Below are 25,065 nucleotides of genomic sequence, written 5' to 3' on the forward strand. Positions count from 1 at the left end.
TTTTAAAAATTAATTGACCTACTTGATAAGAAAATGCTAATGCCAACAAAAGAAAAGTATACTGATTTCATAATCTTTTGTAAATAAGGGTTGATGGAAAGATGTAATTTCAGATGGATAAACCACGTAACAGAGGTATATGTCAGTTAAAAATTATTTTAAAAGCTAAGAAAAAATAATAGGAGAAAGGAAGGAGGAAAAAATTTAAAAATAGAAATATACTTATTTTGTCATCACTTGGAGTAGGAAGTCAAGAGAACTTTCTAAACAAAACAATGGATCAAGTATAATTCATAAAATAAAGATAAGGTAGTACAAAAATACAACTCTTTCACATTATTGAAATAAAACCCATAAACAGAAAATATAGAACATAATTAAAATAATTTTCAAAATGTAAAGTAAGCAAAATCATAAAGTACAGAAAATCATAATGACAGGAAGGTTAACGCCACCCCATTTAGACAAGTGAAGGACCTATATTCATCTAGCAAGAAAAGGACTCCACCCAGATCACAGAGCAAACTCCAGCTACAAGCAGAACATCACAAAAAGGAAGTAAGAGCCCTGAAACAGCCAGGTATGGAACCCCAGCCAAGTACGGAGAAAACAACTCCCAATCCTTACAAGGGTAACAGGAGGGAAAAGAGAGCCTCCTATCTACTGATATATACACATTTCATGCAAACGTCAAGGAAAGGTCTAAAAATGCACACATTAGCAATGATTACTTATGTGTAAGAGAAAGATGCAGGAAACGGCAATGAAGAGTTTAAATGTTTATAATAAACATACATTCAAATATTCCTAAGGAATTAAAAACTATCAACAGAAAAAAGGCTGGGCATGATGATGTGTGCCTGAAACTCCAGCTACTAAGGAGGGTGAGACAGGAAAAGGATGCAAGTTCAAGGTCAGCCTGGGCAACTTGACAAGACCCTGTCTCAAAATAAAAAATACAAGGTTAGGGAAGCAGCTCAATGATAGGGCATCCCTGGGTTCCATATCCAATACCTAAAAAAAGAAAAAGAGACTGAGGGGGGGCAGGGAGGGAAGGAGAGGGGGGGCACGGAGAGAGGGGAAGGAAGAGAGGGAGAGAGGGAGAGGGAGGGAGGGAGGGGAGAAAAGGAAAAAGAACCAAAAATAATTAGTGAATTCCTTTTTTGGTCTTGTCCAATTCTAGAGTAATATTCTGGAACAACACAGCTTGCTTAAGCCATTGCTCCTACTTAAAAAGTACAATTTTTCCCCAAACTGGCAAAAGTCACAAGTGAGTAAATTGCAAACAAGGAAGGACTGTCATAAATCATAAATTGTCAAGTTTAAATATAAACTTAGCTATGATTCAACAAGGCAGAGATGTTAACAACTCAGAAAATAATTGACTTCTAGACACTTGCTTTCATTTTCCAACATTCTTGGCAAGAGGATAAAGAAAACTAAAATCGAGATCTGTAACTCACTATGTGGAAAACAAATCAAGGCAATTAGCTGGCGTGTTCTATTAACCAATCTTTCAAACACCATAATTCAGCACTTTGCATTTCCAGTCTTTACTTCAAATTAGGAAAATGAAGAAGTAAAATATATGCTGTACTGCACATAATTTAACTACATTACTTAATATTTTAAAACTTTTTCTTGACCCTCAAACAAATGCAAAATTCACAGTAAATATAAATATACTGTCTATCTCACAGATGGGTCAATTTTGCAATCTCTAAAATTAAGTAATTCTTAATAAAATATACGCAAAATAAAAGTCAATCACTTAGAGAAAGAAAATATAATGTATATAAATATAAAATACAACCTCCCAAATGATATGACAACAGTTACTGTGGTACTAGTTATTTTCAGAATAAACTATACTTTATTTCAGATAAAGTGAAATAAAAGTGAAATGCCTGAAAAAACTTATGACTTATATAAAATGGTGATAATCACCAAAATCTTAAAAAAAAAATCAGTCATCTCTATATCTTCTGTTTAGTGTTAGATACACTAAATCAAATGAACAGTTTAAAAGGGATATACCTCAAATTTGTGCACACTCTTCAGTATTCACTACTCATAAACCTCTAAATGCTAATAAGTAGGAAAATTTTTAAGTAGATTTATACTTTACAAGTATATTTCCTAGTAACTTTTTATATAATTAAAGTGATTACAACTACTAAATGTGTTAAGTGACAAATACAACACTTAAAACTTCAGTCAAAAATTATTCATGCCTTATTCATGCTGAAATACTGGATCTTATGTCAGAAACTATTATTTCTAAGCCACAATAAATCAGATATTATACTTCATAGAAATGTACATACATATCTTTTAGAGAAAACTTATCAAATAATTTTATTTATATAATACTTAAATACTTCATGGGAAATATTCATCTATAACAAGATATTTTAAAAATAACTAGGATTTTTGTTTTTTCTTAATAGGACCTAGAACAAACAAACAAAAAAAAAACAATAATCAAACTACAGTGTCAGGGAGAGGGGAGTACACTCCCAAAACTGGCCAAGAAATGCAGCTTCTTTATAATTTCCCAGGTAAGAAAGCAGCTGTATCAAACTCCTAACAACTTCCTACCAAAAATAAATAAATAAATAAAATTAAATGCTTGTTAATGTCACTGAAAACAATGATGCAAAATCTAGCAGCAATTCTTAACAGTCATCTAGTTTGACCTTTCAGGGGCATTTGATTTAACTCCCCTTAAAACATTTTCTTTCAAATAAATGGATTCTTCCTCCCTCCATACTCTGGTGGGACTATCTTTCTGGTTCTCCTCTTTCTACAGTAGTCCCCCGAGTGCCTTAACCAGGGCCACAGTTCTGCATAGCATCAACATTCTGATGACTCCTAAATGTGCCTCTCAAATCTGACTACTTGTCTAAAATCTCCACTTGGATGTAAACTTTAACTCTTAAGTTACACCTGCTACCCCCATCTAGACATGGAGCAGTTCGTCCCAATTTCCAACAGCAGACCCCATCCAAGAACTGCTTCATCCATGTTCATTCTATCATCCTCGTTCACATAACAGGATTAAAAGGGAGCGGGGGTAGAAAGAGAAATTAAGATGCAGGCAAGTTTCAGCATGATTCTTAGAATATTAGTTAAAGGCAAACTGAAAGAAACTCCAGGAGAAAGTCCAATATGAAGACAGGAAGAAAGAATTACCCTTTGGCTCCCATGTCTGCCCCAGCTGGATCCCAGCCCATTTGCCCTTGTATTTGGGTCTGCCTACCATGTACCGGTTACCATGCTAGTTACCAGGCAGGGTTGCAAAAAATGAAGTCCACTTATTTCTTACAACAGGGAGGAGATATGGAAAGTACCAGATGGCAGAAGATTAGAATCCATATGAAGAGATACTGTTCAACCAGTATGCCTCTGTAAACTTATAACAAAACAATTCAGAGGAGTTCAGTTTAATAATGTGTAAAATACAATTTTTCTACAAGAAAATAAACATCTTACATGTTCGTGAAAAATGTTAAGCCCAGGGGGATCTTTTGACATCCTGAGAGTCCCATTATATTGTGAGATATAATGTAACTACAAGCTTAATATAAATATAGTAGAAGGAAAGATCATATAGATAACAAAACCTTAAAGAAATTTTTCTTGCACAAACACAGCTAGGCTAAGGCATAAGTAGAGTGTGATTCCAGTAAAAAATCTCTGCCAAGGGCAGCCCAGATAAGTTTGATATGTGTGTGCATCTACTATACTAAGGTAAATTTGTTTTAAGTTGTTAGTGACTTACTTCATGCTACTTTAAGTCTTTCAATTCTAAACTTCAAATATTCTAAAATTCAAAAACACAATAACAAAAATAAAATGAAAAGCACTTCTTGAGATTCATCCCATAAAATTTACATCAGATTTTTCATACAGATTTTTTAATCTATTGCACAAAAATATCTTTTTTGTATTTGACAAAGAAATACAACTTTTTCTGATAGGAAAAAAAAGTACATGAATTGTAGAATTTCAATCACATGAAGAAAATATAACCAGAGAATACAAAATTTTCAAAAATTATTTCTTTTTATAAAACCTTTTACCAAAATCTTTAGAAAAAAGACTTTAGTTAGGTAGAGGATTCAAAATCTGCCCCTTTTAAGGTAATTATCTGCATTTCAAAGCAAATTCAGCCTACATTTACAAAGCTAAATGAAAGTTTCTGCAATTTTATTTCACCAGAGAAAGGAATAGGAAGCTGGAAATTCCTGACATTTTGAAGGAGTACTGTGCAAGATCACTCAGAAAAACAACATTTTACCTCACATTAGAATCTACAATGTAATATTTGAGTGAAAAACTATTTTAAATATATCTTCATTACTAAGTACTAATTGTTGAAGGCCTCAAAAAGAGAGAATTGGGCCCAACTCCTCAGAGTTTGTATCTAAGACAGAATTTCAAACATGTTTCTTAGCTCTGCATGAACTATCAACTAATCTAAATCCTTGCTTAAGATAAGAAGGAGGACCAGGATGTAGCTCAGTGATAGAGGGTACATGCCTAACACAGATTAGAGTGCCACAAAAAAGAAGTAAATACATAAGAATGGCCATCAGTGGACACACAAGTAACATGTCGACTCTATACTCTATACTGCTAGTCTGCCTAATTTTGGTCCCCGTTGTGATGCACATCCTGCCACAACCAGGAAAACCTGCAAGGAAATCAGGTGTACACCAGGAAGCCCTGGAAACTACAATGTTTGTAGACTCTAATCATTCTATGTCTGTGTTTCCTTGCTGATGCCTAATACTTCAAAATAATGGATTTGTTACTTTCAACAGAGATACTTCATACTTGAAGAGGGGAAGAGACTTGTAACAATAATCAATGTCTTAGGAATCTGATAACTCTCCATTTCCTCTGAATGAAGCATGTCAAAAAAGCCACATCACTTTTCTTTTTAAAAACAAATGAATTTTTTTTCTAGGATTTTGGAGTTACTGTTTAGAAAGAACAGACTTTCTAAGAAGTTAGGAACACTAATATAAAAAAAATGTAAGTGAAAATAAGGAACTTCTTTCTGATCTGTATTTTAATAAACTAGTTTTCACGTAAGTTCAGCAGCTTTAAGTTCCTCAGAAACTTTCACTAAAAACAAGCAGAGCACAGGAAATTACAATGGCTATTTGCCCCTCAGACCCACAGAGAGAGTCTCCAGTTGTGGGAATGTAAACTTCACAGGACAAGACGGGGAAGTGATGTCCAAAAGGCAGGATAAACCCTGACTTGTCCCATAACTGATACTACAATTGCAAAATAAAATTATAGCTTCACAGCCTGAAATTTTAACACCCACCTTGAGGCAGAGTGAGCAGGCCCCAGCAACACATACTCAGGGTACTTAACCACTGGGTCTGAATATGAAGGAGCCCCATAAGAATAGGCAGAATCTTCTGCCACCAAATTCATGACCATCCACCAGCCAAGCCACCTTTTCTTCAAGGAAAAAATTAATCTAGCAAGCTCTTCTCTCAGAAAATGAACAAATAATATGAGAAGAATTAGTGAAATAAGGACCAAGAAATAAGAAATGTATCAAATGTTCTTCCTGCAATGTCTGGTCTGTTAGTCCACTTTATTAGGCTTGAAAATGGATTTTTTTCTCTCCCTTGAAAAGCCTTAAAACTAGAAAATACTTTTGAAAATGTAGAATTTTGGCTTTCCTTGAAAATAAGAAAAAAGAAAAATAAAACTATTCAGTAAATAAGAAATGTCTTCAGGACTCAATATATAAGAATCTTAAAAAATTGTTTGATCTAACTTGGCACATATGAAGAATATATTCACATACACATAATGAAGCATAACAACAACAACTCCCATATAATTAATACTCCAAGTACATCAAGGTCAGAGCTAATACTTTTTTGTCCATTTGCTCTCTTCACCTGCCTTCCCAAACCCAAAGGAAACCAACACTTGCCAAACCCGTGTTCATCTTCTTCGAATTTTTCTTATGTACAAGTGTGATTTCATTTACACATCCACAAACTATAAACTGTTTAATTTTCCATGCTGTTTATAAAAAAAATCATATTGCTTCAAATATTCATCCATACTCTTACATGGGTATATTAGTCATTTATATGCAATGCTGACTAGCATCTAATTGTACAAATACACAAAAAACATTCACCCATTCTCCAGTCATCGAGATTTGGATGTTGTCATCTTTCTGCTATTAACAATGTAAGCGTCCCTAGGACACATATACAAAAATGTCTATAGACCAATGTATTTTCAAATCCAAATACCAAGCCTTCATTAGTAGATCAAAATTAGGCTTTAAAAAAAAAAATAGCATAGGGTAGCATCAACTGTAGTACACAAGGAAAAGAACATGAGTTTTGATACTCACCCAGCACTATGTGTTCAAGGGGCCAAACTGTAGATTTCTTTCTCAACTGTGGGGTTAGCAAAAAGGCTTAAAGTCACCCCTCTAGGTAAATGCCCCCTAAAAAGTAAACTACAAAGTTTCATGAAATGTGGACATTCTAATATGTAAGGCAATATCAACCTGGTTCCCTAAGCAACTTGACCAATTTATCTCCCTTTGGAAGTGTGTCAAATGTTCTTCCTGGTGATCTGCTTCCTTACTAGCTCTTAGCAGTACCAAGTTTAAACATTTTTGGATAATGCTATGGACAGAACAGCCTTCCACTGTGGTCTTTCTTTGCATTTCCACAATTACTAATGAGGCTAACCATGGTTCCAGGTTCACCCCCTTCTCCTGCTCTAAGTGTGAAGTCCTTTCTGTGGTGCCCTCGTACTGACCACAAGGCTGTGGTCTCATTGAGTGTCCATTCCTCTGTGCAAATGTATATACACAAATCCTTTAGCACCTGCTTCAAGTATTTTCTCCCAGTTTGTGACTCTATTTTATGTACAGTAATTTTTGAAGAACAGGTTTCTTAAGTTTAATTTGATAGAATTTATCAATCTTTCCTTTTATGTGGTTTTTTTCATAATTAATTATTTATTTAATAACTTTGCCATTAATTACTTAATAAGTCTGCCATTCCCTAGCAATCCACATCGCTACCTCTGTCATATCTAAGTTTCCCTACTTGGGTGGATCTGTTTTGGAGTTCTATGTTTGTGGGTCAGATCCAAGATGGCTACACAGTTAGGCTTCTTTACTGAGATTTCTGATCAGCTATGTTTTAGTATACAGTCCAGGTCATAACACCTCCATTCAGCAATATGGACCCAAGGTCACAAACATCTGCTCATGAGCATGCAGATGTAACCTGTTGGCGCTGTGTCTTCTTTGTTTGGCCTGCATATAATAAAGGCCTATGCAAAGACTCAGGCTGGGGGTGGCCGCTGCCTCTGAATAAAGCATGTCTACAATCCCAACTGTGCCTCTCATCTTCTTTTACCTGCACAGATCCCAAATTTGTTCCCCAGGGCCTGAGCTTCAATCAGACAGTGTTCCACCCCAGTGGGCCACTTGTCTATCACAATGCAAATAATGTGTCACCTTAATTTCTATGTCATTAAAATAAGTCTTGAGTACTAATAATATAAGACCTCCTCATTTCCTCCTACTTTAGTAGAAGTAGTTGGCTATTTGGGGTTGCTTTTTGCTCATGTTCCTCACTAAATCAATGCTGAGAATTTGCAGGGATTTTTTGTTTTTGTTTTTGCGACGTCAAAGATTGAACCCAGAACCTCACATTCCTAGTTCTTTTTTTAAAACTAAATTTGGAGGCAGGGTCTCACTAAGTCTCCTAGGCTGGCCTCAAACTTACAATCCTCCTGCCAAAGCTTCCTGAGTAAGGAGAATGCAGGTGTGTCCCACTGTACCCAGTTGATCCTTTTAGCTTTTTGATGTAGAGGACTCAGGACAGTGTCACTTCTTCTTTTTCAGTCTTTACTTACCTTTCTATACAGACAGGACTTCAGAACAGAACTGGACAGAGATGGTGATGGGAGTGGTCTCCTACCTCATTACTGATTTTAGAAAATGGCCTCTAACATTTCACAGATGCTTTTCACAGGGCTAATGAGTTTCCTTCTATTTCTAATTAACTGTGAGCTTTTTTTCATGAATACCTGTTGATATTTCTCAAATGCTTTTTCTCAATCTATGCTTTATCTTAATTGCTAAATATCATAAATAAAAATTCTTTCAAATAGAAACCACCCTTACATTCCTTGGTCTTTTTTGACAACCAGCTAGATTTCATCTATACTCATATAGATGAGTTCCTCATATTCCTTTCTCCCACTGTTTCTTTTATACTTAGGTATAAAGGGTACACAGGTATAAAATGATGATACGGATGTGAAAAGATGAGTTTAGAAGTAAATTCTCACTAGACTTGACTGTAGAATCATTTATATAAGATTGTAATGATCTGTTCTTTGCAAGTTCAGCAAAATGCCTGAAATGTACATCTTCAACATTTAAAACTATTCTAGCCCAAGACTTCTTCTTCTTCTTTTTTTTTTTTTTTTTGTTGTTGTTATTGTTTGCTTTTGTTCTGTTTTGGTTTGGTTTTCTGGTGCTGGGGGTTGAACCCAGAGACTTGTGCATGCTAGGTAAACACTCTACCAACTGAGCTATATACCCAGCCCACTGAAACCAAAATTTCATGTTTACTGGCACAATTTTCTCAAGACATTTTCTTTATCTCTACAGTGTCTATAATCTTGTCTTTTTTCATTTGCAGTGTATGTATTATTAAATGCACTGTACTCCCTTGAAAGGGCTTGGCTGAGAATTTGTTCCTCTCTATTATATCTGTCTTCTTGCCTCTGAAAGTTCCCTGAACTTTCTTGGGTTTACAACTTTTCAAAATAACTTTTTAAGGTAAAGCTTAGTTATTTATTGTCACTGATTTTTCTCTTACTAACATATGAATTCAAGATTGTGAATTTCCCTCAAGTAACTCTTTGGCCAAATCTCATGTATTGAATATACAACAATAAATCCTCTTCTTCCCCTTCTTTTTTTCTCTCAGTAGTGGGGATTTAACCCAGGAGTCCTTTGCCACAACTATACCCCAGTTCTTTTTTATTTTTATTTTGAGACACAGTATCACTAAGATGCTACAGCTATCCTCAAACTTGCATCCCTCTTGCCTCTGCCTCCAGAGTCAATGGGATTACAGGATGCATCACCATGCTCGGCCTAATGATTTATGCTTAGAATTCTTTTTCCCCCTCTACAGTTCCTCATCTGGCTCATGAGCTAATTAATAGTTTCTTTTAAATTGACAAATATTTGGTTTTCTATGTTGGCATATTTTGTTTCTAACTTACCTATATTGTGAACAGCAAACGTGGTCTCTGTGTATCAATTTTCTGAAATTTAACAAACTTTGGGGGCCGGATAACACATTTTTTGTATTCATGAGAACAATAGCTTTCTCTGATCTGGGGTTAAGAGTTCATTAAACCAAACTTGGCAACCATGTTTAAATCATTATCTTTATTAACTTTGTGGTTTTAACCTCATGATAAATTGAAGGAGATGAGTTGAAATTATCCACAATGATTATAATTTCACTGATGATAAAAAATTAGTCAATTTTTCCATATCATTTTATCTGTATATACACAGGCTTAGGGTTATGCTTCCTGAAAAATAACCTTTTATCATATATAGTAACTCATTAATAATGACTTTTTTTTTTTTTACCTATCCTTTTCTTTTGGTTAGCAATCTTCTGGTACAAAAATAGCTACACAAGATGTTGCCATTATTAACAACACATAACTGGGGATTTTAACTTTAATAGCATGTTTAACTGACTGATATTAATGGTAACCATTAGCCATATTTCAACAGCATCTTACTTAGTTTGTTCTTAATTTGTATGCTTCTTTCTTCTCTATTTTTTTGTTTTTGTTTTTTGGTGGCACTGGGGATTGAACCCAGGTCCTTGTCATGGCAGGCAAACATTCTACCAACTGAACTATATCCCCAGCCCTGTCCTTCCATTTTTTAAGACTATAGGAACTTGTGGTTTTGTTTTTTCTTCCTACTCCTTCTATCCCTCTACTCATTAGCAAGTTTTATGCTCCATTCTGGTTCCTAAATCTTACCAAGAATGCAAATCCCTAAGTGTAATATCTTAAGCTCCCTACCACAGAATATAAAGGACTTAAAACCCTTAAGTCTCCAAATAACAATGAAAATTTCCTGAGCTAACCATGAAGCAAGCTGTCCAAGTTAGAACTGGAAACCGGTCAATTTTAAAACTAAACAAATTAAAAGAATGGAAGGTAGAATTAATTTCAAATGAGTAAAAATAAAGAAATTAGAAGAAAACTGAGATTTGGGCTGGGGATGTGGCTTAAGCGGTAGCGTGCTCGCCTGGCATGTGCAGGGCACTGGGTTCGATCCTCAGCACCACATAAAAATAAAATAAAGATGTTGTATCCACCAAAAACTAAAAAATAAATATTAAACAGTTCTCTCTCTCTCTCTCTCTCTCTCTCCCTCCCTCCCTCCCTCTCTCTCCCTCTCCCTTAAAAAAAAAAAAAAAAAAGAAGAAGAAAACCGAGATTTAAAAAGGGAGGGTGGTCAGTGCTTAATTTCATTCTAGTACACACTATGAGCTAAAAAATGCTTTTTATATTTTAAATAGCTAACAAAAAATTTAAATACTATTTCATGACACATGAAAAATTTATGAAATTAAAACTTCAGTATGCATAAAACTTTATGGCAAAAAGAGCCATGTACATTTGCTTATACAAATGTTCAAACATGGTCTGAGTCTCCTTTTACACTGTAATGTCAAAGTTGAGTAGCTGCAACAGAGATCACATTGCCTGCAGAGCCTATCATACTACTTCTTTTAAGAAAGTTCGCCTGCCTCTAGTTTTCACATATTAGGCTGGGCACAGTGGCCACTTTCCTGTAATCCCAGTGGCTCAAGAGGCTGGGGCAGAAGGATCACAAGTTCAAAGCTAGACTCAGCAACTTAGTAAGGCCCTAGGAAACTTAGTGAGACTCTAAATAAAATATAAAAGGGGCTGGGGGAAAAAAGGTAGGGGGGCAGCCCTAGGGATATGTCTCAGTAGTTAAGAGCCCCTAGATTCAATTCCCAGTATCAAAAAAGTAGGTTAGAGCAAGATACTTAAGTTTCTACATGCCTTTCAAAATCTCACTGAACATCACAACAGATGCCTTAAAATTTTTAAATCTACCAAAATGTGGCAATAATGAATTATTAATAAGAAATACTGAGGAGCTCTTGGAGAATAAAAGGAGACTAGATCAAGATGTAGAGGAAAAAAGCTATATTATATCACAGAAAAGAAAAATGCTGCCGCAAAGATGAGTTCCAAGTTCAGAAACCATAAATGGAGATTCTGGAAAAAACATTAGGGTGACTTAAGCAACGAGACCAGTCTTAATTTAAAACCCAATACTTAAAAAGTTACAGGGAACATGAAAGTTTACTTCCAAGACTGAGCTCTCTGATCGACATTAAACTAAATTCATTATCTGTCTCAGGAGAATCTGAACCTGAGGTTTAGGCTGGAAAGAGAAGCAGGGAGGGGCCTAAGACCAAACCAGCACAGGACACAGATCAGGAGGAAGAGGCAATTAAGTCCATGACCACTATGCAAATCAACACAAAAAACTTTAAATTTTAGCCAAAAAAAGAGGGGTAGAGAGTAACGACACTAATAAAACCACACTGGGCCCCAAGAGGAAACAAATTCCACCAGCCAGTTAAGTAAGAAAGTACTTCTCTACACCACACAGGAAAAGATGGAAAGCTTTACCATGCTCTATGAACAAAATAAACTTTAACAAACCAGAAAAGAGTAACCAAAAAAACAAAATTAAAACAATCTCATTTGTGATTACACCAGAAATATTCAAAATTGAATCCATATTAAAAACCACTTCCACCCCTAATCACAATGATCAGGTAGGGCTTATTCTAGTCATACCAGGACAGCGTAGCCCTGGTAAGTCAATTATTAAGATAACTCTGTATATTACAGGCTAATTGAGCTAAATTCTAATAAATACTAACTGACATTTTAAAAGCATTTAGCAAACTTTGACATTTTTTCCTCAACTAAAAAACATTAACAATCTCACCAAAATTAAAACAGATAAGGTTGCAACAAATGAATATTTTAAAGGGTCTTAGCCAATGTAAAAATATATATGTATTAAAATATGTAAGATTAAATTATTGGGATCATGTGCATGTACAAATATGTAACAATGACTCTCACTATTACGTATAATTATAAGGCACTAATAAAAATGTGGGAAAATAAAAGATAAAAATGCTTTATTCATTGATAATGATTGATAAGGCAATGAACACTTCATGTGGAAAATACAAATTAAGGAAGAACAATAACGCAAGTTATTACTAAGCTGGACTGATATAAAATAACTACATAAAAATTCAGTAACTGTCCTATGGACCTATGATAATAAGATTGCTATAAAAGTAGGAGGAAGATCACATTTAAAGGCATAAATGCTTAAAAAAATAACTAGAAATAAATACTAGGGGTGGGGGGGGAGAAGAACAAGACCAATGTGAAAAAAACCATTAAACTTCCTTGAAGTCATTTAAAAATGAATGAGAGCACCACCCCAAATGAATGAAGCTCCAAAACAGGAGCCATGCATACCATGTTTGGAAAGGTTTCAGTATCATAAAAATGTCCGAGTTTTGTGGCATTCCAATCAAAGACCCAACGGAGTATTTTTTCCCTCTTTGCTTTGCTTTAAAAAAAAAAATTTAAGTACTAAATTCATCTGGAAGAACTAAAGTATGAGAATCAACAAAGAAAATCTTCAAGGAAAAAGAATAAAGATGGGAACCTTGTATTGTCAACATACTAAAAGTTTTAAATTTAAAGCTAATAAACTCAAATTAGGGTGGTGCATTAAAAGACATTATCTGTAACACACTGAACAAAAGATTAACAGACAAAATTCTTTTAGGGCTTGAGTTATAACTCAGTGGTAGCACACTTGCCTGTCACACCAGAGGACCCAGTTTGATCCCCAGCAACGTGTCCTGAAAAGTCTTTAAAATAAATATTTATTAAATAATCCTACAAAAGGATGAAGGATGTGAAAAGACAACTTACAGAGGGGGAAAGCATGTCTTAGTTGAAAAATTTCAAATTAATATGTTTAGCTGACCTTTTCTCTTGACAAAGAGAAGGGAGCGGGAGGAGTGGAACAGAGGGAAGATTAGGGAGGATGAGACTGATCAAATCATGCAAATGTAAGAATATGGCATAATGAATCCTACTATTATATATAATTATAATGTACCAATAAATTTGTAATAAATAAATTATTATATTTGTGGGATACAATTTGATAGGACTTACAAAATAAAAAATGAACAAATGATACTTGGAATAGCAATTTCATGTTTAAGACTCTGTGTCTATGCAAAAATGTCTCTTATGTAAAAGCTCTCTCTTGTCTAGCGAGGAGGTCCACAGAACAGGGTAGAGGAGAGAATGGCTACGAAGTCCCTGATCAAGCCCTCCAGAGACCAAGCAGGAAGCAGGTCTGATTTTCTTGTGCAGTTACCATGCATATATACTCAGACAGTAGCTAAGCAGATGACAGGCAGCCACCAATACAATTTTTGCTGACTTTGCAGCAACCAATCGAGGAGCAGGCTGTGGAGCAAGCATAGGGTCCGCAACACAGTTTCACACCCAGAGATGCACCTAGTGAGTAAGCGGTCTGCCACTCACATGCCCAGCACGAGAAGAGTGGCCTGCCACTCCAATGCCCTTAACATATGCCATGTATGCAGTACTTGATGCACTTGTCCCCACATTAAAGGTCATTCACTGATTGAGTATAAATAACAAAAACAGTAAAAAAAATTTTTAAAACCTACAATGTTCATTAAATGAAGAAATGATTTAAAATCTTAGCTAAGACTACATTAATATGTAATAGTAAAATTGAAAATTGATAACAATAAAGTACACTGCTACATGTACTATAATTCTAAGGAAATAGTATGACCATATTTATATAAAAAAACAAAAAAATACAAATCCATAAATTTTTTGTGTAGGCAGTTATTTAAAAGATATACATACGAGGTATCTGTAATTATAAAATATTTCACATAATTTTTTAAATTAAACATGACATATATGAATATGTCAAAATGAACCTCACCATTATGCATAACTATAATGCACTAATCAGATTTTTTTAGAACTGATTTTGCTCATTTCTTTCTCAGTCAGTAACCAATTCCCTTAGATATAACCAGCATTTTGATTTAACAGTAAAATGTTTCACAAGCCTTTGAATTTCTTATGCATATAGTCATATTGTATGCAGTCTTTTGTATCTAGCTCATTTTGCTCAACATAATGTCTGACAGTCATCCATGTTGTTGCACATATCAGTTTGTTCTTTTCAACTGCTAAGGATGCTGTGTTAGTATGGATATATAGTTTGTGTGTCTGTTCAATCATTTATTTCCAATTTTTGGCAATTATGAATATAACAAATAAATTAGACAGTTATTAGCCATGAGTAATAATATAAGTATATGACCAAAGTTTATACATAAAGACAATATGCAACTATTTATGTCTGACATTGAAGATCATCTTTGGCATGCTAAAAGGAGAATTTAATTATGCTTACCTATGTCATTAATCACCGCTCTTATTTTGGAGACAAAAGGTCCAACTTCACTGGCATTCATTTTGGCTCTTTCTTTAAGGTCAGCACCTGCAAAGTATTTTATTTACAAATATAATCTTGTTTTAAACGAATTTTAAGGCAAAGAATTGAAAATTTATTTAAAATTAATACGAAACTTTAAAAGTCAACTAATTTTTTCATCTATTAAAGGAACTAAATTACCTTTGTTTTCCTTCCCGATGACCACTCTCAACAAGAATAAAATATTGGTTTTTTGTACAGCTATTACATGTTTAAAGCAACACTTTTCAAGCTTTCTAGCTTCAGGACCCCTTCACATTCTTAAAGTAAGAGACCGTGTTTGGATGATACCAGCAGTTATTCTAGTAGAAAGGAAAACTAAGAAATTTGAACGTAATTATTCACTAAAAATACAAATAAACACAGTCATATAAGCATAAATGACTACAGAGTGGTGCCAGCACCTTTGTTCTCACATTCATTCTACCTTCCCACCACCACCTTAGACTCATAAATGAGGGAGTATACAAGGCATACATGTGGCTATCTACTCTCTTTTTAATCCATAATAAATTAATTATGACCACACATGATATCAAGTATGGCTAGAGCTGGGGCACGTGAACTCACCCACTTCCCAGGGGAGTGAGAACTGGGGCTAACAAATCACATATCATACAGTCCATCAGTTCTCAGGTGTACAGAAAATCTCATGTAACAAAAAATACTCAAGATAGCATTCAACAGAGCATATGCAGAACAGCAAAGAACTGTAAGTATTCTAAATATACATCAAAAAGAAAAAATAAAATTAGGCAACAGTTATTCAACAAAGTCACACACACACACACACACACACACACACACGAAAGAAAAGAATTAAGAGTATAAATACAGATAAATCCACTAAATAAAACATGTATTTACAGAAAGATACACAGGATAATAACCACTTACTAAGTTTTTAAAACAAGAATATTACCTAAAGGAAAAATAGACAAATGGAATTACTTCAAACTAACAGCTTCTACATAACAAAGAAAATAATCAAAAGAGTAAAGAGACAACCTGCAAAATGGGCAAAAATATGTGTAAACTATATAACCGGTAAGGGGTTAATGTGCAAAATATATAGTGACGCAAACAATAGCGAAAGAATAAATAATCTGACTAAAAAAATGGCAAAGGATGTTAACAAAAACTTCTCATAAAAAGATGTATAAAATGTCAACAAGTATATGAAAAAATTTTCAGTATCACTAATCATCAGGGAAAATACAAAAATTATAATTTTGTATCACCTCACACCAGTTAAAATGGCTATTATCAAAAATAAATGATAGCAAATGAAGAAAAGGGAATTCTTGAGCTCTATGAATAAGAATGCAAATTAGTACAGACATCATGGAGAAGTACAGGGAGGTTCCTCAAAACAACTATCAAGGCCCAGCAATCCCAGTACTTGGGAGGTGCATAGCTCCTAATCCACACTTTCATTTTGCACTCTTTGTTACCCACAGTCATGACAGTTCAAAAATATTAAGTAGAAAATTCCAGAAATAAACAAGAATTCCTAAGTTTTAAATTATGCACTACTTGAGTTGTATGATGAAACCTTGCTTTGTCCTGTTCCATCTCACCCCAGACATGAAGACCTAACTCTGGTTCCAACACATTCCCTTTTTCCCAGAGTAACCTCACTGTATACACAACACAATATTAGTCACTTAGGGGCTCAGTTTTGAGATGAACTGTTACAGACAAGCTGTTAATGTTCAAGTAGCCCCTATTTTACTTAACAATGGCCACAAACTATAAGAGAAGTGATGCTGAGAATTCAGATATGCCACAGAAAAGCCATAAAGTACTCCCTTTAAGTGAAAGGTGAAAATTCTCAATTAAAAAAAAAAATCATATACTGAGGTTCCTAAGATCCACAGTATGAATAAATAGGAAAAAATATACATGTATTTGTTTTTACGTATTCATATATATTTACATACAGTCTTATTTAATTGTTTCACTGTTTTATTTAATAAACAACACACTTTTTCCAAATTGAAGGTTTGTAACAACTTGTGCCAAAAAGTCTTATCGGTGCCATTTTCTCAAATGCATATGCTCACTATTTGTCTCTGTGCCACCTTTTGGTAATTATCACATTTTGAACCTTCTCAGCACTTATATCTGTTAAGCTGATCTGTGATCAGTGATTTCTGATGTTATTATTGGGTCACCACAAAACAAGCTTTTATTAGACAAGCAAACTTAACTGGGACACAACATGCCCTCTGAGCATTCAAATGAAAATAGGAATCATACACACATTGATTACACTGAAGCACAGCTTAGGAAGGCATGTTGAAAACTAAGAAAAACCAGAAGTTAGGTCTCTTGGACAAAAGTTGTGGATGCAAAGAGAAAATTCTTAAAGGAAATTCACAGTACTACTCCAATGAATAAACAAACGATATGAAAGTCAAAGAGCCTCATTACTGACATAGATAAAGTTCTAGTTGTCTGGATGGGGGAAAAAAAAAAAAAAATCAAGCCAGCTACAACAATCCTTAACCCTAATCCAGAGCAAGGCCCTATCTCTCTTCAATCCACTGAAAGCTGAGGGGTGAGGAAGCTCTGGAAGAAAAGTCTGAAACTAGCCCAGAATGGTTCATAAGGTTTAAGGAAAGAAGATATCTCGACAGCATGAAGGTGAGGCAGCAAGTGTTGATGGAGAAGCTGCTGCAAGTTACCCAGAAGATCCAGCTCCGACCCCTCAGAAAGGTGGCTACACTGCCAGCAGGTCTCCAAACACAGATGAAACACCCTTCTCCTGGAAGAAGAGGCCATCTAGGATTTTCATAGAAAAGTAAAGTCATTTTCTGACTTCAAAGATTCAAAGGACAGGCTGACTCTCTTGTTAGGGAATAATGCAATTGGTAGTCGAATCCAATGTTCACTTTTGACCACTTCAAAACTCCTAGGGCCCTTGAAGAATTATATTAAATCTCTGCCTGTGCTTTATAAATAGAACAACAAAGTCTGAATGACAACACATCTGTCTACAACATCATTAAACCCAGTCTACTGTTAAGAACTATTGCTCAGGATTAAAAACAAAAAAGATTCCTACTCACTGACAATGTACATGGTCACCCAAGAGCTCTCATGGAAATGTACAATGATGCTGATGCCTGCTAACCAAACATTTATTATGCAGCCCAAGGAGGATACAGTAGGCTGAGGCAAAAAGATCGTGAGTTCAAAGCCAGTCTCTGCAATGGTGAGGTGCTAAGCAACTCAGAGAGACCCTGTCTCTAAATAAAACACAAAAAAATAGAGCTAGGGATGTGGCTTAGTGGTCAAGTGCCCTGAGGTCAATCGCCAGTACAGCCCCACACAAAAATAATTTCTCCAAGACACATTATAATTAAAATGACTAACATACAGAGCAAGAATAAAATATTGAAAGCCTCGGGGCTGGGGCTGGGGCTCAGTGGTACAGTGGTTGCCTAGCATGTGTGAGGCACTGGGTTCAATCTCTGGCACCACATCAAAAAATAAAAACAAATAAAATAAAGGTATTGTGTTCATCTACAAATAAAAAACTATTAAAAAATATATTGAAAGCCTCAGAAGAAAATGTCACATTTAGAGGAAAGTCAATCATAATTATTCTAATTTTTCAGCAAATTCTAAAATCAAGGAGAGTGTGGAATGAATGTGAAATAAAATAACCATCAACCATGATTACTATATCCTGCAGAGCTATCCTTCAGAGTTGAAGATGAAGTAGTTAAGCAAAATTAAAAGAATCCATGACTACTAAGCCACCACTACAGAAAATTCTTACATACTACAAACAAAAGAAATAAAAAACAGACCCCAAAGCACTCAAATAGTCAAATCTCACTTGAAAAACATCTAAGCAAATTAGAAACATGACCAAATTAAACATCAAAAATAAATCAAAATGGCAGGAATTAATAAACCTTTCTATATAATAACAATGAAGATAAATGGTCTCAACTTTCCAATTAGGAGGCATAGGGTGGCAGAATGGCTGAAACAACAAGATCCAATTACATGTTCTTTGCAAGACTCACCTTATAGGCAGACATACATATATTACAAATGAAGCCTGAAAACAAGCAGGAATAGCTACTTTTATATCTGACAAAGCAGACTCCAAGCCAAAATTAATCAGAAGAGACAAATAAGGTCACTTCATACTGGTAAAGGGAACAATCCAACAAAGTCTAATGATAGTAAATATTTATGCACATAATTACATAAAACAGATACAACTCAACTTAAGGATTCAGAGACTCCACTACAATAATACCAGGTAATTTCAACACACTTCTCCCACCAACAGATAGGTCATCCAGACAAGCTCAGTAAAGACTCATCAGACTAAAAATTATAAATCAAATGAATAGACATATATAGAATAATGCATCCAATAATGGCAGTATTCACTTCTTCTCAGCTACTCATGAAATCTCCAAAACAGATCACATTTTAGGTTACAAAGCAACTCTAAGCAAATAAATACTCTCTCTCTCTCTCTCTCTCTCTCTCTCTCTCTCTATATATATATATATATATATATATATATTTCCTTGCATCTCATCTGATCATAATGGAATAAAGTTAGAAATCAACACACACACACACACACACACACACACACACACACACAAGGCACCGAAACTATTTAAACACATGCACAGAGATTGAACAATACACTTCTAAATGATGAATAGGTGATAAAAGTCAGGGGAGACCATTAAAAATTGTTAGAAAGAAATGAGATCAGTGATAAAACATACCAAAACCTCTGGGACACTACGAAGGCAACTCTAAGAGGAAAGTTTATTCCCGTGAGTACCTGCACGAGAGAATCCAAAAGATCCTTAAATAGACAACCTAATGATGTTCCTCAAGACCACAGGGGGAAAAAAAGAACAAAAGAATTCCAAAATCAGTGGAAGAAAGGAAATAATTAAAATCAAGCCAGAATCAATGACATGCTGAATTTTTTAAAAAGCATGGGATCAATAGAGTTATTTAAAGAGACAAGCAAAATAGATAAACCCTTAGCCAAACTGATCCAAAGAAAAAGGGAGAAGATCCAAATTAATAAAATTAGAGATGAAAAAGGAGAAATCACCACGGGTATCAGAGAAATCTAAAGAATCATAAAAGACTACTTTGAAAACTTATATGCCAATAAATTGAAAAACCTAAAAGAAATGGATATATGCCTAAATGGAACCAGGAAGATATAGAAAACCTAAACAGACCAAAAACAATCAATGAAACAGAAGCAGAAATTAAAAGGCTTCCAATAGATAAAAAGCCCAGAGCCAACTGGATCTCCACTATATTCTACTAGACCTTCAGAGAACTAATGATAATGGTCCTCAAATTATTCCATGAAACAGAGTGAAACATTTCCAATTTCATTCAAAGAAGCCAGTTTTTATATCAAAACCAGATAAGAACAAATCAAGCAAGGAAAACTACAGACTAATATCCCTTATGAGCACAGATGTAAAAATCATTAAAAATGTATTAGCAAATCATATTTAACAACACATTAAGAAGATTACACATCATAACCAAGATGGTTTCATTCCCGAGATGCAAGGCTTAACATATGCAAATGAATAGATATAATTTACCACATGAATAAAATTAAGGACAAAAATCACAGTCATTTTCAAAAGATGTAAAGAAAGCCTTTGACAAAATTCAGCACCCATTCATGATGAAAACACTGAAAAAAAAAACTAAGGATAGAAGGAACTTACCTCAACATCATAAGATTACATACAATAATCTCAAATCCAGCACCACAGTGAACAGGTAAAAACTGAAAGCTCTTCCTCTAAAATCTAGAATGAGACAAGGATCTCCACTCTTACCATTCTTATTCAATATAGTACCAGAAGTTCTAGCCAGAGCAATTAGACAAGAGAAAGAAATAAAAGAAATACAAATGAGAAAGAAATAAGTCAAATTATCACTGTTTACACATAATATGATCCTAAGCTTAGGAGATGTGAAAGGTTCCACCAGAAGACTTCCAGATTAATAAACAAATGCAGCAAAGTAGCAGGATACAAAATCAACACAGAAAAACAAGTACCAGCTTTCCTATACAACAATTAGCTGAAAAAGAAATTAGGAAAAAAATTCCATTCACAATAACCTAAAAAAATAAATAAATATCTAGGAATAATCTAAGCAACAAGGAGAAAGAGCTCTACACTGAAAATTTTAGAATACTGAAGAAAGAAATTGAAGAAGATAGTAAACCATGAAAAGAACTCCCATGTTTGTGGGTAGGCAGATTAATATTGATAAAAGGCCATATTACCCAACGCAATATAGAGATTCAATGCAATCCCCATCAAAACACCAGTGACTTTCTTTACAGAACTAGGGAAAAAAACTACTAAAATTTATTGAAAGACAAAACAGCCAAAGTAATTCTAAGAAAACTATACTGGAAGCATCACAATACCTGACATCAAATTACACTACAGAGGTATATGCATGGTACTGGCATAAAAACAGACACACTGACCAATGGGACAAAATAGAAGACACAGAGGGGCTGGAGATGTGGCTCAGCGGTAGCGCGCTCGCCTGGCATGCGTGCGGCCCGGGTTCGATCCTCAGCACCACATACCAATAAAGATGTTGTGTCCGCCGAGAACTAAAAAATAAATATTAAAAAAAAAAAATTCTCTCTCTCTCTCTCTCTCTCCTCTCTCACTCTCTCTTTAAAAAAAAAAAAAAACAAAATAGAAGACACAGAGACAAACCCATATAGATACAGTCAACCAATTATTGACAAAGGCATGAAAAAATATGTTGGAAAAAAGACAGCATTTTTAACAAATGTTGATGTGGAAACTGGTTATCCATACTAGGAAGAATAAGACTAGATCCCTATCTCTAATCCTGCACAAAAGTCAACTTAAAATGGATCAAAGGCATAGATGTTAAAACAGATAACTTCACAATTCCTAGAATAAGACATAAGATCAACAGTCCCTACATACAGGTACAAGCAATGACTTCCTCAACAGGATTCCTACAGCTCAGGAAATAATTCCAAGGATTAATAATGACATAGCATCAAATTAAAAAGCTTCTGCATAGCAAAGGAAATAATTCAGAGCATGAACTGGGAGGCTACAGAACAGGAGGAAATCTTTGCCAGCTATTCTGCTAAAAGATTAACATCCAAAATGTGTAAAGAACTCAAAAACTTTACCACCAGAAAAAGAAGTAACCCAATCAATTATTGGGCAAATGAACTAAACAGATACTTCTCAAAAAGAGGAAATACAAATGGCCAACAAATAAATGAGAAAATGTTCAACATCTTTGGCAATTAGGGATATGCAAATCAAAACTACACTGAGATTTCATCTCACTCCAGTTAGAATGTCAGCCATCCAGAACATAAGCAATAATAAATGCTGGAAAGGATTTGGGCAGGAAAGGAACATTTTTACATTATAAATGGGACTGTAAATTAGTACAATCACTATGGAAATCAGTATGGAGGTTCTTGAAAAGACTAAAAATGGAACTACCACATGACCCAGCTATAACAGTCCTTGGTATCTGTCTCAAAGAACTAAAGTCATCATACTATAATAATGCATGCATACCAATGTTGATAGAAGCACAAGTCACAATAGCCAAATAATCGAACCAGCCTAATGTCCATCAATGTTTGAATGGACAAAATAAATGTGGCATATACATCACAACAGAGTTCTATTCATCCATAAAGAATGAAATTATATCATTTACAGGAAAACAGATGTAACTTAAAAATATTATGTTAAGTGAAATAAGCCAAACTCAGAAAGGCAAAAATCATATGGAGATCATATATGGAACTTAGACACAATAAAAAAAAAAAGAAGGAGGGTACCAGTCTCATGAAAATAAGAGATCAGTAAAGTATATGAAAGGGACTGGGGAGGGAGAAGGATAGGGAAAGAGGAAATACTGGAGAAGGATACTGACCAAACTACGTTTTATATCATGTACATTTGCAAATGTGTAACAACAAATCACACTATTAGATATAATTATAACACATCGATAAAGAATGGGAAATGGGGGAAGAAAGCACACCAAGAATAAATGCTGAAAGACAAAGAAAAAAGAAAATCACAGAAGCTTACAAAGAAAAAAAGACAAATATCTTTAAAAAGAATAAGACTGCTGACTTCTTAATGGAAAATGGATGGCATTTTTAACATGGGTAAAGAGAATATAGTAGTTTCTCTTTCCCACAACTGCTTTCTATACTTTTAGTTACATGCAGTTGGCCTCAGTCCAACTTGAACAAAATCAGAGAAAAAAGAAAATACTTTCTCCATTTTAAATTGCACACTATTTTGAGTACCAAGACGAAATCTCACATCATCCTACTTCATCTCACCCAGAATGTGAATCATCCCTTTGTCCATCATATCCACACTGTATGCCTGTTAGTCACTCAGTAGCCATCTCCATCATCAGATCAACTGTCTTGGTATCGCAGTGCTTGTGTTTAAATAACCCTTATTTTACTTCATAATGGTCCCAAAGTATAAAAGTTGTGATGCTAGCAACTGAAATATTCCAAAGAGAAGGTTTAAGCTATGAGGGCTACATTTAAGTGAAAAAGTGAGAGGTTTCAATATGGAAAAAAACAGTATACACAGGGTTCAATACTATCCACAGCTTCAGGCCTCCAGTGAGGATCTGGAAATGATTCTTCTTTGGATAAGAAGAAATACTAAAATTAGGCTTTTCAACTAAGCAAACATCCTTCAAAAATGATAGTTTGCCGGCATGGTGGTAGCAAACCTGTAATCCCAGCAGCTCTGGAGGCTGAGACAGGAGGACTGTGAGTTCAAAGCCAACCTCAGCAAAAGCAAGGTGCTAAGCAACTCAGTGAGACCCCGTCTCTAAATAAAACACAAAAATAGGGCTGGGGATGTGGCTCAGTGCCCGAGTTCAATCCCTAGTACCAAAACAAAATACCAATAGTGAAAGGCACCAAAAAACAGACATGGTAGAAAAGATAGCTTTTTCAACAAACAGTGCTGGAAAAACTGGAAATCCACATGTAGCAAAATGAAATTAAACCCCTATCTCTCACCCTGCACAAAACCAACTCAAAGTTTATCAAAGACTTAGACACTAAAACACAGACCCTGTGTCTAACAGAAGAAAAGGCCCAAATCTCTACCATGTCGGCTTAGGAACCAGGTTCCTTAACAGGACTCCTAAAGCACAAGAAGTAAAATCAAGAATCAATAAACAGGATGGAATCAAACTAAACAGCTTCTTCACAGCAAAGGAAACATAACGTGAAGAGACAGCCTACAGAATAGGAGAAAATCTTTACCAATCTCCAGCATATATAAAGAGCTTGCAGGCTGGAATTGTGGCTCAGTGGTAGAGCACTTAGAGCACTTGCTTGGCATGTTTGAGGCAATGGATTCAATTCTCAGCACAGCATACAAATAAATGAATAAAATAAAGGTCCATTAACATCTAAAAAAAATGTTTAAGAGAAAATAATTCAAAAAACTCAACACCAAAAAAGCAAACAACCCAATCAATAAATGGGCTAAGAAAGTGAACAGACCCTTCACAGAAGATACACAATTGATGGACAAATATATTTAAAAAAAATCAATCTCTAGTAATTATAGAAATGAAAATCAAAACTGCTCTAAGGTTTCATCTCCAGTCAGAATGGTAATTATCAGGAATACAAGCAACAGTAAGTGTTGGCGAGGATGGGGGAGGGGGAGGCACACTCTCGAACATTGCTAGAGGGACTGCAAATTGGTGCAGCCAATCTAGAAAGCAGTATGAAGAATCCTTGGGAAACTGGGAGTGGAACCACCACCACTTTACCCAGTTATCCCACTCCTTGTTATACACAAAGGACTTAAAATCAGCATACGACAGTGACACATCGACGTTTCTACCAGCTCAATTTACATTAGCTAAACTAAAGAACCAACCTAGGTGCCCTTCAACAGATGAATGGAATAAAAAATTGTGATATATATATATATTATATATACATACAGTGATATATTACTCAGCCTTAAATAAGAATGAAATTATGGCATTTTCAGGTAAATGGGTGGAGTTGGAGAATATCATGTGAAGCAAAATCCCAAAGAACCAAAGGCTAAATGTTTTCTCTGATATGCAGATGCTAATCCACAATAAGGGGTTGGGGGAGGGAAGAAGAGAGTTACTTTGGATTAGGCCGAGGGGAATGAATGAATTGGACATTATCACCCTATGTGCAG

The 25,065-nt window shown here is 34.9% G+C and overlaps 1 protein-coding gene across 5 annotated transcripts in view; it reads right to left on the reverse strand.

Moving 5' to 3' along the window:
• The window catches only part of Auh (AU RNA binding methylglutaconyl-CoA hydratase), a 156,470-nt gene that overhangs the window by 95,621 nt on the left and 35,784 nt on the right, over nucleotides 1–25,065 (reverse strand). For all 5 annotated transcript variants that reach the window (XM_077792316.1, XM_077792315.1, XM_077792313.1 and 2 more), the window contains one exon: nucleotides 14,687–14,773. In XM_077792316.1, the coding sequence (XP_077648442.1) occupies nucleotides 14,687–14,773 (87 nt within the window). The remainder of the gene's footprint in view (nucleotides 1–14,686; nucleotides 14,774–25,065) is intronic.

Source organism: Urocitellus parryii, chromosome 13, assembly GCF_045843805.1.
Source record: "Urocitellus parryii isolate mUroPar1 chromosome 13, mUroPar1.hap1, whole genome shotgun sequence".
Lineage (NCBI taxonomy): Eukaryota > Metazoa > Chordata > Mammalia > Rodentia > Sciuridae > Urocitellus > Urocitellus parryii.